This window comes from Oncorhynchus nerka, linkage group LG22 (genome assembly GCF_034236695.1).
Source record: "Oncorhynchus nerka isolate Pitt River linkage group LG22, Oner_Uvic_2.0, whole genome shotgun sequence".
Taxonomy (NCBI): domain Eukaryota; kingdom Metazoa; phylum Chordata; class Actinopteri; order Salmoniformes; family Salmonidae; genus Oncorhynchus; species Oncorhynchus nerka.
The window spans coordinates 11702495-11716696 of record NC_088417.1 but is presented as its reverse complement, the minus strand read 5'-3'; the positions used below and the strand labels follow the sequence as shown (position 1 = coordinate 11716696).

The 14202-nt window shown below is 44.5% G+C and overlaps 1 protein-coding gene across 1 annotated transcript in view; it reads right to left on the bottom strand.

Moving 5' to 3' along the window:
• The window catches only part of LOC115104863 (bone morphogenetic protein 7-like), a 70033-nt gene that overhangs the window by 2907 nt on the left and 52924 nt on the right, over positions 1–14202 (bottom strand). Inside the window, exons 5-6 of the mRNA XM_029626210.2 lie at positions 5068–5144; positions 40–150 (exon numbers count right to left, since the gene is read on the bottom strand). Coding sequence (XP_029482070.1) covers positions 40–150; positions 5068–5144 — 188 coding nt within the window. The remainder of the gene's footprint in view (positions 1–39; positions 151–5067; positions 5145–14202) is intronic.

Below are 14202 nucleotides of genomic sequence, written 5' to 3'. Positions count from 1 at the left end.
AGCTCTCAGCAGTTTTATAAGCCTTCTTGGACCACTCACCAGTGTCTGCACAATGGCATGGTTGGTGGCATTCATATGGGCGTTGAGGGGGAAGACACACTCTCCACCACAGTAGTTGGCAGCGTAGCCCTCAGGTGCAATGATCCAGTCCTGATACAATCACAAGAGGAAAAACAATCGATATGGCTGACCAATCTGCACAACAGGCATCATAATGGTCCGCAGTGTGTTCAGCAGGCTCTGTGAATGGGACGCTGAGGCAGTAGGGGTACTGTGCATATGTCTCAGTGGAGGCTGCTTAGGGGGAGAATGGCTCATAGTAATGGCTGGAACGGGGGAGCGAATGGAATGGCATCAAACACATGGAAACCATATGTTGGATGCATTTGATACCATTCCACTCATTCTGCTCCAGTCATCACCATGAGGCCGTCCTCCCTAATTAAGATGCCACCAACCTCCTGTGTGATATTTATTTGACTGACTGTTGAAGAGTTTGATAAAACAGTGCTCGTTCTGCAGTGTCAGTATACTGGCACGAGGTCCAAAGCTCTGTGTTGTGTATCACAGTAGTTCTCTCCCTCAGTTCCAACTGGGTCTCTAGATGTAGTCATAGTAGTTCTCTCCCTCAGTTCCAACTGGGTCTCTACATATATCACAGTAGTTCTCTCCCTCAGTTCCCTGGGTCTCTACATGTAGTCACAGTAGTTCTCTCCCTCAGTTCCCTGGGTCTCTACATGTAGTCACAGTAGTTCTCTCCCTCAGTTCCCTGGGTCTCTACATATATCACAGTAGTTCTCTCCCTCAGTTCCCTGGGTCTCTACATATATCACAGTAGTTCTCTCCCTCAGTTCCCTGGGTCTCTACATATATCACAGTAGTTCTCTCCCTCAGTTCCCTGGGTCTCTGCATGTAGTCACAGTAGTTCTCTCCCTCAGTTCCCTGGGTCTCTACATATATCACAGTAGTTCTCTCCCTCAGTTCCAACTGGGTCTCTACATATATCACAGTAGTTCTCTCCCTCAGTTCCAACTGGGTCTCTACATATATCACAGTAGTTCTCTCCCTCTGTTCCCTGGGTCTCTACATGTAGTCACAGTAGTTCTCTCCCTCAGTTCCCTGGGTCTCTACATATATCACAGTAGTTCTCTCCCTCAGTTCCCTGGGTCTCTACATGTAGTCACAGTAGTTATCTCCCTCAGTTCCCTGGGTCTCTACATATATCACAGTAGTTCTCTCCCTCAGTTCCCTGGGTCTCTACATATATCACAGTAGTTCTCTCCCTCAGTTCCCTGGGTCTCTACATATATCACAGTAGTTCTCTCCCTCAGTTCCCTGGGTCTCTACATATATCACAGTAGTTCTCTCCCTCAGTTCCCTGGGTCTCTACATATATCACAGTAGTTCTCTCCCTCAGTTCCCTGGGTCTCTACATATATCACAGTAGTTCTCTCCCTCAGTTCCCTGGGTCTCTACATGTAGTCACAGTAGTTCTCTACCTCAGTTCCCTGGGTCTCTACATGTAGTCACAGTAGTTATCTCCCTCAGTTCCAACTGGGTCTCTAGATGTAGTCATAGTAGTTCTCTCCCTCAGTTCCCTGGGTCTCTACATGTAGTCACAGTAGTTCTCTCACTCAGTTCCCTGGGTCTCTACATGTAGTCACAGTAGTTCTCTACCTCAGTTCCCTGGGTCTCTAGATGTAGTCATAGTAGTTCTCTCCCTCAGTTCCCTGGGTCTCTACATGTAGTCACAGTAGTTCTCTCCCTCAGTTCCCTGGGTCTCTACATATATCACAGTAGTTCTCTCCCTCAGTTCCCTGGGTCTCTACATATATCACAGTAGTTCTCTCCCTCAGTTCCCTGGGTCTCTGCATGTAGTCACAGTAGTTCTCTCCCTCAGTTCCCTGGGTCTCTACATATATCACAGTAGTTCTCTCCCTCAGTTCCCTGGGTCTCTACATATATCACAGTAGTTCTCTCCCTCAGTTCCCTGGGTCTCTACATATATCACAGTAGTTCTCTCCCTCAGTTCCCTGGGTCTCTACATGTAGTCACAGTAGTTCTCTACCTCAGTTCCCTGGGTCTCTACATGTAGTCACAGTAGTTATCTCCCTCAGTTCCAACTGGGTCTCTAGATGTAGTCATAGTAGTTCTCTCCCTCAGTTCCCTGGGTCTCTACATGTAGTCACAGTAGTTCTCTACCTCAGTTCCTCTAGATGTAGTCATAGTAGTTCTCTCCCTCAGTTCCCTGGGTCTCTACATGTAGTCACAGTAGTTCTCTACCTCAGTTCCCTGGGTCTCTACATATATCACAGTAGTTCTCTCCCTCAGTTCCCTGGGTCTCTAGATGTAGTCACAGTAGTTCTCTCCCTCAGTTCCAACTGGGTCTCTACATGTAGTCACAGTAGTTCTCTCCTTCAGTTCCAACTGGGTCTCTACATATATCACAGTAGTTCTCTCCCTCAGTTCCCTGGGTCTCTACATATATCACAGTAGTTCTCTCCCTCAGTTCCAACTGGGTCTCTACATATATCACAGTAGTTCTCTCCCTCAGTTCCAACTGGGTCTCTACATATATCACAGTAGTTCTCTCCCTCAGTTCCCTGGGTCTCTACATGTAGTCACAGTAGTTCTCTCCCTCAGTTCCCTGGGTCTCTACATATATCACAGTAGTTCTCTCCCTCAGTTCCCTGGGTCTCTACATGTAGTCACAGTAGTTATCTCCCTCAGTTCCCTGGGTCTCTACATATATCACAGTAGTTCTCTCCCTCAGTTCCCTGGGTCTCTACATATATCACAGTAGTTCTCTCCCTCAGTTCCCTGGGTCTCTACATATATCACAGTAGTTCTCTCCCTCAGTTCCCTGGGTCTCTACATATATCACAGTAGTTCTCTCCAGTAGTTCTCTCCTCAGTTCCCTGGGTCTCTACATATATCACAGTAGTTCTCTCCCTCAGTTCCCTGGGGGTCTCTACCTCATATATCACAGTAGTTATCTCCCTCAGTTCCCTGGGTCTCTAGATGTAGTCACAGTAGTTCTCTCACTCAGTTCCCTGGGTCTCTACATGTAGTCACAGTAGTTCTCACTCAGTTCCTGGGTCTCTACATAGTCACAGTAGTTCTCTACCTCAGTTCCCTGGGTCTCTAGATGTAGTCATAGTAGTTCTCTCCCTCAGTTCCCTGGGTCTCTACATGTAGTCACAGTAGTTCTCTACCTCAGTTCCCTGGGTCTCTACATATATCACAGTAGTTCTCTCCCTCAGTTCCCTGGGTCTCTACATGTAGTCATAGTAGTTCTCTCCCTCAGTTCCCTGGGTCTCTAGATGTAGTCACAGTAGTTATCTCCTTCAGTTCCAACTGGGTCTCTACATATATCACAGTAGTTCTCTCCCTCAGTTCCAACTGGGTCTCTACATATATCACAGTAGTTCTCTCCCTCAGTTCCCTGGGTCTCTACATGTAGTCACAGTAGTTCTCTCCCTCAGTTCCCTGGGTCTCTACATATATCACAGTAGTTCTCTCCCTCAGTTCCCTGGGTCTCTACATATATCACAGTAGTTCTCTCCCTCAGTTCCCTGGGTCTCTACATATATCACAGTAGTTCTCTCCCTCAGTTCCCTGGGTCTCTGCATGTAGTCACAGTAGTTCTCTCCCTCAGTTCCCTGGGTCTCTACATATATCACAGTAGTTCTCTCCCTCAGTTCCCTGGGTCTCTACATATATCACAGTAGTTCTCTCCTCAGTTCCCTGGGTCTCTACTGGGTCTCTACATGTAGTCACAGTAGTTCTCTACCTCAGTTCCCTGGGTCTCTACATGTAGTCACAGTAGTTCTCTCTCCTCAGTTCCAACTGGGTCTCTAGATGTAGTCATAGTAGTTCTCTCCCTCAGTTCCTGGGTCTCTACATGTAGTCACAGTAGTTCTCTCACTCAGTTCCCTGGGTCTCTACATATATCACAGTAGTTCTCTACCTCAGTTCCCTGGGTCTCTAGATGTAGTCATAGTAGTTCTCTCCCTCAGTTCCTGGGTCTCTAGATGTAGTCACAGTAGTTCTCTACCTCAGTTCCCTGGGTCTCTACATATATCACAGTAGTTCTCTCCCTCAGTTCCCTGGGTCTCTACATGTAGTCATAGTAGTTCTCTCCCTCAGTTCCCTGGGTCTCTAGATGTAGTCACAGTAGTTCTCTCCCTCAGTTCCAACTGGGTCTCTACATGTAGTCACAGTAGTTATCTCCTTCAGTTCCCTGGGTCTCTACATGTAGTCACAGTAGTTCTCTCCTTCAGTTCCAACTGGGTCTCTACATATATCACAGTAGTTCTCTCCCTCAGTTCCCTGGGTCTCTACATATATCACAGTAGGTCTCTCCCTCAGTTCCAACTGGGTCTCCTAGGATGTATCAGTGCAGGAAAATGTACAAATACCTGTGGAATCACTCATGGAGCATGTAGCTACTACAATCTCGTCCTTTTTTGCCTCTCTCTCTCCCTGTGTGTGTGTGTGTGTGTGTGTGTGTGTGTGTGTGTGTGTGTGTGTGTGTGTGTGTGTGTGTGTGTGTGTGTGTGTGTGTGTGTGTGTGTGTGTGTCTCTCTCTCTCTCTCTCTCTCTCTCTCTCTCTCTCTCTCTCTCTCTCTCTCTCTCTCTCTTTCTCTGTGTGTGTGTGTGTATGTTTGTGTTGGCACTTTCTCTCTAGATGTCAGTTCTGTCTTAACAGGGGGTTCATTGTTTTGCAGGACTACGTGGCTGCATGTTTTCCCCTCCATTAACCTGACTGAGTTCACAGGCCACTTAAACTCTTACAAAATGCCCAGAAATGCTTCTTAAAATGGTTATTAAAGCAGTATAAAAGCCTGTTTGTTTGTCTGCTGTCTTCTACCAAATGTCTTCCTTGACATGAGATTCTGGCCTTGTTTCTGTCTTGTATTGTATTGGTAATGAGATGAACTACAGGTTGTTAACTCTCTTTCACTCTGCTCAAATGGGATAGTTACACGTGGAATTATGGGTACTGTAGTCCCTCTTAGTCCAATAGTGTGTCACTGCATTACTGGGGGTGAGTTTGATGCTTACCTGCCAGCCCAGCTCCCGGAAGCTGACGTAGAGCTCATGTCTCCTACAGGCTGTGTTATGGTCACTGCTGTTGTAATCTAAATGGGAAGAAAGAACTAGGAGGATAAGTCAGGGTTGAATCATAATCATATCCACCTCCACCACCGCTCTCATATATCGGATTGGGTAGTGAATGATATGTGTCTGGCTGTAACGTGTCACAGTAACGTGTGTTATAGTGTGTCTGGCTGTAGTTCACAGTAAGGTGTGTTATAGTGTGTCTGGCTATAGTTCACAGTAACGTGTGTTATAGTGTGTCTGGCTGTAGTTCACAGTAACATGTGTTATAGTGTGTCTGGCTGTAGTTCACAGTAACATGTGTTATAGTGTGTCTGGCTGTAACGTGTCACAGTAAGGTGTGTTATAGTGTGTCTGGCTGTAGTTCACAGTAACATGTGTTATAGTGTGTCTGGGTGTAGTTCACAGTAACATGTGTTATAGTGTGTCTGGCTGTAACGTGTCACAGTAACGTGTGTTATAGTGTGTCTGGCTGTAGTTCACAGTAACGTGTGTTATAGTGTGTCTGGCTGTAGTTCACAGTAACGTGTGTTATAGTGTGTCTGGCTGTAGTTCACAGTAACGTGTGTTATAGTGTGTCTGGCTGTAGTTCACAGTAACGTGTGTTATAGTGTGTCTGGCTGTAACGTGTCACAGTAACGTGTGTTATAGTGTGACTGGCTGTAGTTCACAGTAACGTGTGTTATAGTGTGTCTGGCTGTAGTTCACAGTAACGTGTGTTATAGTGTGTCTGGCTGTAACGTGTCACAGTAACGTGTGTTATAGTGTGTCTGGCTGTAGTTCACAGTAACATGTGTTATAGTGTGTCTGGCTGTAACGTGTCACAGTAACGTGTGTTATAGTGTGTCTGGCTGTAGTTCACAGTAACATGTGTTATAGTGTGTCTGGCTGTAACGTGTCACAGTAACGTGTGTTATAGTGTGTCTGGCTGTAGTTCACAGTAACATGTGTTATAGTGTGTCTGGCTGTAACGTGTCACAGTAACGTGTGTTATAGTGTGTCTGGCTGTAGTTCACAGTAACATGTGTTATAGTGTGTCTGGCTGTAGTTCACAGTAACGTGTGTTATAGTGTGTCTGGCTGTAGTTCACAGTAACGTGTGTTATAGTGTGTCTGGCTGTAACGTGTCACAGTAACGTGTGTTATAGTGTGACTGGCTGTAGTTCACAGTAACGTGTGTTATAGTGTGTCTGGCTGTAGTTCACAGTAACATGTGTTATAGTGTGTCTGGCTGTAACGTGTCACAGTAACGTGTGTTATAGTGTGTCTGGCTGTAGTTCACAGTAACGTGTGTTATAGTGTGTCTGGCTGTAGTTCACAGTAACGTGTGTTATAGTGTGTTTGGCTGTAGTTCACAGTAACATGTGTTATAGTGTGTCTGGCTGTAGTTCACAGTGACATGTGTTATAGTGTGTCTGGCTGTAACGTGTCACAGTAACGTGTGTTATAGTGTGTCTGGCTGTAGTTCACAGTAACGTGTGTTATAGTGTGTCTGGCTGTAGTTCACAGTAACGTGTGTTATAGTGTGTCTGGCTGTAGTTCACAGTAACGTGTGTTATAGTGTGTCTGGCTGTAGTTCACAGTAACATGTGTTATAGTGTGTCTGGCTGTAGTTCACAGTAACGTGTGTTATAGTGTGTTTGGCTGTAGTTCACAGTAACATGTGTTATAGTGTGTTTGGCTGTAGTTCACAGTAACGTATGTTATAGTGTGTCTGGCTGTAGTTCACAGTAACATGTGTTATAGTGTGTCTGGCTGTAGTTCACAGTGACATGTGTTATAGTGTGTCTGGCTGTAACGTGTCACAGTAACGTGTGTTATAGTGTGTCTGGCTGTAGTTCACAGTAACGTGTGTTATAGTGTGTCTGGCTGTAGTTCACAGTAACGTGTGTTATAGTGTGTCTGGCTGTAGTTCACAGTAACATGTGTTATAGTGTGTCTGGCTGTAGTTCACAGTAAGGTGTGTTATAGTGTGTTTGGCTATAGTTCACAGTAACGTGTGTTATAGTGTGTTTGGCTGTAGTTCACAGTAACATCATATGTTATAGTGTGTAATAGAGGATTTTAAGTGCCTCACACTCTCTTGAAGATAAATTCATTTGAAAGGTTGCCTAATTTAATTAGTCGGTGTTTGGGTGCATTGGGTTGGACGCCGATGACAAGCGTGTTTATAACTGTCGTCCTCGCTCCGCAGTTTGTTTTAATCATCTCCCTATCGTCCCGCCCGTCCGCAGAGTCACAGAGTTAGGGACTCAGCGAGTGTCAACAGGTATGGTGTTTCAGAGGGGAAGGTCATTGCTGGCACGGCGTTCTGAGGTCAAAACGGGTGACTCAGACTTTCCACTGACGACGTTCCACTTGCTGATTTTTTGTTTTTCGCGTTTGTTCCCCCCCACCCCCCACCCCGCCACTAAACAGAGAGACAGTGAGGACAGCTATGACTTCAGTTTTTTTTTGCATACTTCCCCCCCCTTCTCTATTAAACAGAAAGTGAGAAGAACCATCATATCAGCACAGGGTGGCATCACTTCCTGTTGGCAGAGCTCCCCACCCAGGGGAAAGCCATCAGTGGGTGGTGCCAGGTAGTCTAAGGCCCAGGTTGGCATCGGGGCAGGCAGAGAGGACCATCTCTTTGTGTGTGTGTGTCAAAGCAGTCACTCATAGACCCCTCCTGCCCCCCCTCCCTCCCTCCCCTGGAGACCAGGACCTAGACATTAAACCAGTTTATTTAGTTAGCTGGGCGTGGCGTTGTACTTACTGTTCCATCCTATGACCAAGTGATTCCACTGTCCGATTGGTCAATGCCAGCAAGCGCTCCTCTAAACAAGGCAGGCTTTTTACGAGGGCCTCAAAATAACCCATTTTATTTGTTTTGTTTCTCAGAGGGTCCACTTAACCCGTCATTATTAGAGAACCATCATTTGGATTCATAACCGTAATGACATTACCATGTAATTACTAATTAGATTGAATTAAACATAAACAGAACAAGCCCAGACACGTGACAACGTAAGACGAGCAGAAAGAGAGAGAGAGTGAAAGTTGCCCCGAAACATGACAGTACAAATAGCCTCCGCTCGCTTCTCATAGGAACAGGAAAGGCTTTAACATGAGAGCAGCAGTCACCTGACTGGGGGGGGGTTTTAACTCGCGCCAAGGAGGAAAACAGAAAAGGTGGTGTCTGGTTCCGAGGGCGGGGTCGAGAGGTCATCCTGGCCGTTACTGTCGGAGACCATTCAGGTGTTTCCCGTGGTTCCGATCATTCTTTCCTGTGTGTGTGTGTGTGTGTGTGTGTGTGTGTGTGTGTGTGTGTGTGTGTGTGTGTGTGTGTGTGTGTGTGTGTGTGTGTGTGCGTGCGTGCGTGCGTGCGTGCGTGCGTGCGTGCGTGCGTGCGTGCGTGCGTGCGCGTGTGTGTTCTCAGGGTGTCTGCTGATGATATGATGATTGGGGCGGCAGGATAGCCTAGTGGTTAGAGTGTTGGACTAGTAACCGGAAGGTTGCAAGTTCAAATCCCCGAGCTGACAAGGTACAAATCTGTCGTTCTGCTCCTGACCAGGCAGTTAACCCACTGTTCCTAGGCCATCATTGAAAATAAGAATTTGTTCTTAACTGACTTGCCTAGTTAAATAAAAGGTCAAATAAAAATATCTTTAGATTAAGAAGGAGTGTAGCTACAGCGTCTACCCTAACGTGATGCAGGGCGGTCCTGGCCCATGTGGCCATGGTCACCCTGCTGTCAGCCCCCAGGCCGGTCTGGGTTTCCCACCACCTTGGCTGTGCCTCTGCAAGGTAAATATTTACAGAGATAAATCCGCTTCTCACTGAGGCCCTGGAGCCGATCCTGAGAGGGTACTTAACCCCTGTCCCCTGGGGCTAGTGTTCATCTCGCATGGCGAGATGTGACCCGACTTCACACAGACTCCCTCCCTGCCTGCCTCCACATACACAGGCCTTTGCTGGCCTGTTTTACGGGTCCAGACATTCAGCTCCCAGGCAAATAACAGAGTTTGGATCGTGCCACCGAAACACCCTCCCTGCGCTGCTGAAACACCCTCCCTGCGCTGGGACAGCTGCTTTAACAAACACCCTAGTACAGTTCGACATGTAGCAGGACACCGTCTGAAAGTACTTAGGGGACCAGAGGACTGGGGTGACCAGGTGGAAAGGTCTGGAGGTTGAATACACACACAGACACTCACACACACACACCTTGCTTCCTCTCTGTCTTTATAGCCATCAGTATTTACAGTCAGGAGTCAGTTTAGCAGAAAAAAAGCAGATATTTACTGTGGAGTTTCATTGAGTGTAAAAGCCAGGTTTGCGGTACCCACAAAGCACCTCTTTCCTACCTTCCTGTAATATGTTATGCCACACAACTACTGCTGAGCATGGATCCAAAGGGGCTTTTATACACTTCTAATCTTTAAGATTAGGGGGGTTCAACTAAACTAGCATATGGAATTGTTTTAAGATGGTCATACCAATGCTCATTTAGCTATTTGATTTGGAATTGTAGGACCACTTTAGGTATAACAAAATAGTATAAACAAATGATTTGATGAAACATTGAATTTGGCCTTACTGCTATTAGCCCATAGAAGCACATTCAATAACAAACAGATTCATAAATGGAAAAACACAGTCAAAATATAAATCAAAAATAAGTTTGTTTGAAAGTGTCTGTCCTGTATCTGAGAGATAAGAAAGCTCAGGAAATTACTATTTTATTTTTTGCACTAAACAGTGTCCATATATACAGTACCAGTCAAACGTTTGGACACACCTACTCATTCAAGGTTTTTCCTTATTTTTTAAACTATTTTCTACATTGTAGAATAATATTGAAGACATCAAAACTATGAAATAACACATATGGAATCATGTAGTAACCAAAAAAGTGTTAAACAAATATACAAATATTTTATATTTGAGATTCTTCAAAGTAGCCACCATTTGCCTATATTTGAGAAGAATCTCAAATACAACATATATTTTCATTTGTTTAACACTTTTTTGGTTACTACATGATTCCATATGTGTTATTTCATAGTTTTGATGTCTTCACTATTATTCTACAATGAAGAAAATAGTTTTAAAAAATAAAGAAAAACCCTTGAATGAGTAGGTGTGTCCAAACCTTTGACTGGTACTGTTCGGACGCTACAGACAGAGGTTTGCAGATCGGCGGCACCAACTTCAGATGAGTCCCGTTCAGACGCTACAGATGCTTTTGTGAGAAGACCCATTTTCAGGTTGACTCCTGGTCTAACAAACACTGCTATAGCTCGGCCAGATGCGGAAGGCTGCCATTGGTGGACGTGGTAGATTGAGACGCAGCCCATGCAAAGCGATACAGATCTCTCTCTAGCTTAAACAGACGGATGTTGATGGCGGTTGTTTTATTATGCTAATTAGATTTCCACAGAGGTTGGGTTAACAGTTTTGACAAGGGAAAAATCCATAAATAACATTTATCCCTTGTTATTCCAGAAATATAGAAGTCAATGGAGCAAATTACAACTGTTGCCGGGAGGGAAGTAAAGCACATGTGCAACATTAAATGGGTTCCTTCCACCAAAAGCCTTAATCTCTGCAACCGCATACAGTAGTTCCACAGTTTATTCCCGAAACTTTCTCAAGGAAAAAAAAAAAAACAGAAGCCTTTTTAAAAACGGCTACTTTTCACAGTAGCAATTACGCAAGCCACTGTTCCTGTGGCGAGGCTAATAGGCCGTGGCATTCCCAAAAGATCAGGGTCTTCCCAAAAGAGAGAGAGAGAGAGAGAGAGAGAGAATGGGTCAGCCTCTCCATACTCCCATGAAGACTTAAAAGAGAATTTCCCTGTTGTCTGTCTGTGTCATCAGTGGGCGAACCTCTCTCTCTCTCTCTCTCCCTCCCTCCCTCTTCCACTGAAGTCTATCTTTCTTCCTGTCTTTCATCAGGGAGGTTATTAAACCCTCTGCGGAGCTCACCGATGTCTAATTACACCAACAGTCAACAAAGGAGAGACTGGAGGAGGAGACCCTGAGATGAAAACACACAGCTGGACAGCGCCATGTTATTAGAATTCTTTAAGCAATAATGTTAACTTTGTCAGTCTTTTAGCGAGTGGCTAATGACTGGGCTGGGTAATGACAGGTCTGAGGCCAGGAGTGGCTAGCCTGCAGTGATTCTCCTCTTGGATTGTCATTAAAGGGTCAAGCCCGGATTCCATTAAGCCCCAAACCCCCCAATTGACCTTTAAAGGTATCGTATTGTTCTTCTTCTGTCTCGTTTCCAGTACAGTACAAAACGTTTCCCCTCTCAAAGCAAGGCAGGGTGTACAGTATGTTCTGCTTGTGTTATTCTAGGGCAACTAATGCAGAGAGGACGCAGTTAACTGCCAAAATAAAGGAATCACCAACATAAAGTGTCTTAATAGGGCGTTGGGCACCACGAACCAGAACAGCTTCAATGGACCTTGGCATAGATTCTACAAGTGTCTGGAATTCAACTGGAGGGATGTGACACCATTATTCCACGAGAATTTCTATAATTTTGGTGTTTTGTTGACGGTGGTGGAAAACACTGTCTCATGCGCCGCTCAAGAATCTCCCATAAAGGTTCAATTGGGTTGAGATCTGGTGACCTACACACACACTTAAACCCCCTATGCTCCTTTGAGACCCCTCTTTCACTACAGTCCCTGGTTCGAATCCAGCCTGTATCACATCCGGACGTGATTGGGAGTCCCATAGGGCAATGCACAATTGACCCAGCACCGTCTGAGTTTGGCTGGGGTAGGCCATCATTGTAAATAAGAATTTGTTCTTAAACTGACATGCCTAGTTAAATAAAGGTTACATTTTTTAAATTAAAAATTCAAAGTCACTGAGATCTCTTCTTCTAGCCATGGTAGCCATAATAATGGGAAACGGCGTTTTATACATGACCCTAAGAATGACCCTAAATGTATCCCTCATTTACTAAAGTGTTTATTTTATTTTGGCAGTTACCTGTATACCATGAGACCATGGTTATGTTCCAATATCCATACTTGCATGCCACTTAGAATGAAGCAATGTATTGTGGGTATGTGGTATGATAGTGTGAGCCTCTGACTGGTCTGTGGGCGTGTTGTAATTCTGTAGCATACTATATTCTGGTGGCTATGCTACATTGATTTATTGATGTGAATTGTAAACTGTAAAGAAGGGACAATGTTGGTCCCAACAGATGCTAAACAATGAAGCACTGTCCCTATTTGTTTCTCTCTCAGAGCAGCACAGAAGAAGGATGCTTCATCCATCCATTCATCCATCCATCCATTCATCCTTCCTCAGAGCCTGTGAAGTGAGTGAGTGATGAGGTATTGGAACCACATGCCTCATAAGTCCGCCTCATCATAACCACGGCGATGGACGATGCTGCTGTCGCAAGGGCCTCGCAACTTCCTGCGCAGGATCTAAATATTTACACTCCAGACATCCCAAGTGGCGAGGCCGAGAGGGATTGATGTTTTGGGTTACATAAAGTCCAATCCTTTAGGACACATTGGTTCAACAGATTGTCCTCATAAGCTGGAGCACCAGCAGACTGGTCTGGTCCTGGGAGGCAGTTCTGTTCTATTCTGCTCTGCTCTTTTTTGTTCTATTCTTCTCTGTTCTATTCTGTCTGTTCTATTCTGTTCTATTCTTCTCTGTTCTATTCTATTCTTCTCTGTTCTATTCTATTCTGCTCTGTTATATTCTTCTCTGTTCTATTTTGTCTGTTCTATTCTGTTCTAGTCTTCTCTGTTCTGTTCTATTCTGTTCTGTTCTATTCTGCTCTGTTCTGTTCTATTCTGCTCTGTTCTGTTCTGTTCTATTCTGCTCTGCTATATTCTTCTCTGTTCTATTCTTCTCTATTCTATTCTTCTCTGTTCTATTCTTCTCTGTTCTATTCTTCTCTGTTCTATTCTGCTCTATTCTTCTCTGTTCTATTCTTCTCTGTTCTATTCTTCTCTGTTCTATTCTGTTCTGTTCTATTCTGTTCTGTTCTGTTCTGTTCTATTCTGCTCTGCTGTGTTCGGTTCTGCTCTATTCTGTTCTGTTCTATTATTCTCTGTTCTATTCTGCTCTGTTCTGCTCTATTCTGTTCTTCTCTGTTATATTATGCTCTGTTATATTCTGCCCTGTTCTGTTCTATTCTGTTCTGCGCTGTTCTGTTCTTCTCTGTTCTGTTCTGTTCTATTCTGCTCTGTTCTGTTCTGTTCTATTCTGCTCTGTTCTGTTCTTCTCTGTTCTATTCTGCTCTGTTATATTCTGCCCTGTTCTGTTCTATTCTGTTCTGTTCTGTTCTATTCTGCTCTGTTCTGTTCTGTTCTATTCTGCTCTGTTATATTCTATTCTGCTCTGTTCTATTCTGTTCCTTCTCTGTTCTATTATGCTCTGTTATATTCTGCCCTGTTCTGTTCTATTCTGCCCTGTTCTGTTCTGTTCTGTTCTATTCTGTTCTGTTCTATTCTGTTCTATTCTGTTCTGTTCTATTATTCTCTGTTCTATTATTCTCTGTTCTATTCTGTTCTGCTCTATTCTGTTCTTCTCTGTTCTGTTCTTCTCTGTTCTATTATGATCTGTTCTATTCTGCTCTGTTCTGTTCTGCTCTGTTCGGTTCTGTTCTATTCTGCTCTGTTCTATTCTGCTCTGTTCTGTTCTGCTCTGTTCTGTCCTGCTCTGTTCTGTTCTGTTCTGCTCTGTTCTGTTCTATTCTGCTCTGTTCTGTTCTATTCTGCTCTGTTCTGTTCTATTCTGCTCTGTTCTGTTCTATTCTGCTCTGTTCTGTTCTGTTCTATTCTGCTCTGTTCTGTTCTATTATGTTCTATTCTGCTCTGTTCTATTCTGCTCTGTTCTGTTCTATTATGTTCTATTCTGTTCTTTTCTATTCTGCTCTGTTTATTCTGCTCTGTTCTATTATGCTCTTTAATGTTTTGGGTTACATAAAGTCCAATCCTTTAGGACACATTGGTTCAACAGATTGTCCTCATAAGCTGGAGCACCAGCAGACTGGTCTGGGCCTGGGAAGCAGTTCTGTTCTATTCTGCTCTGCTCTTTTTTGTTCT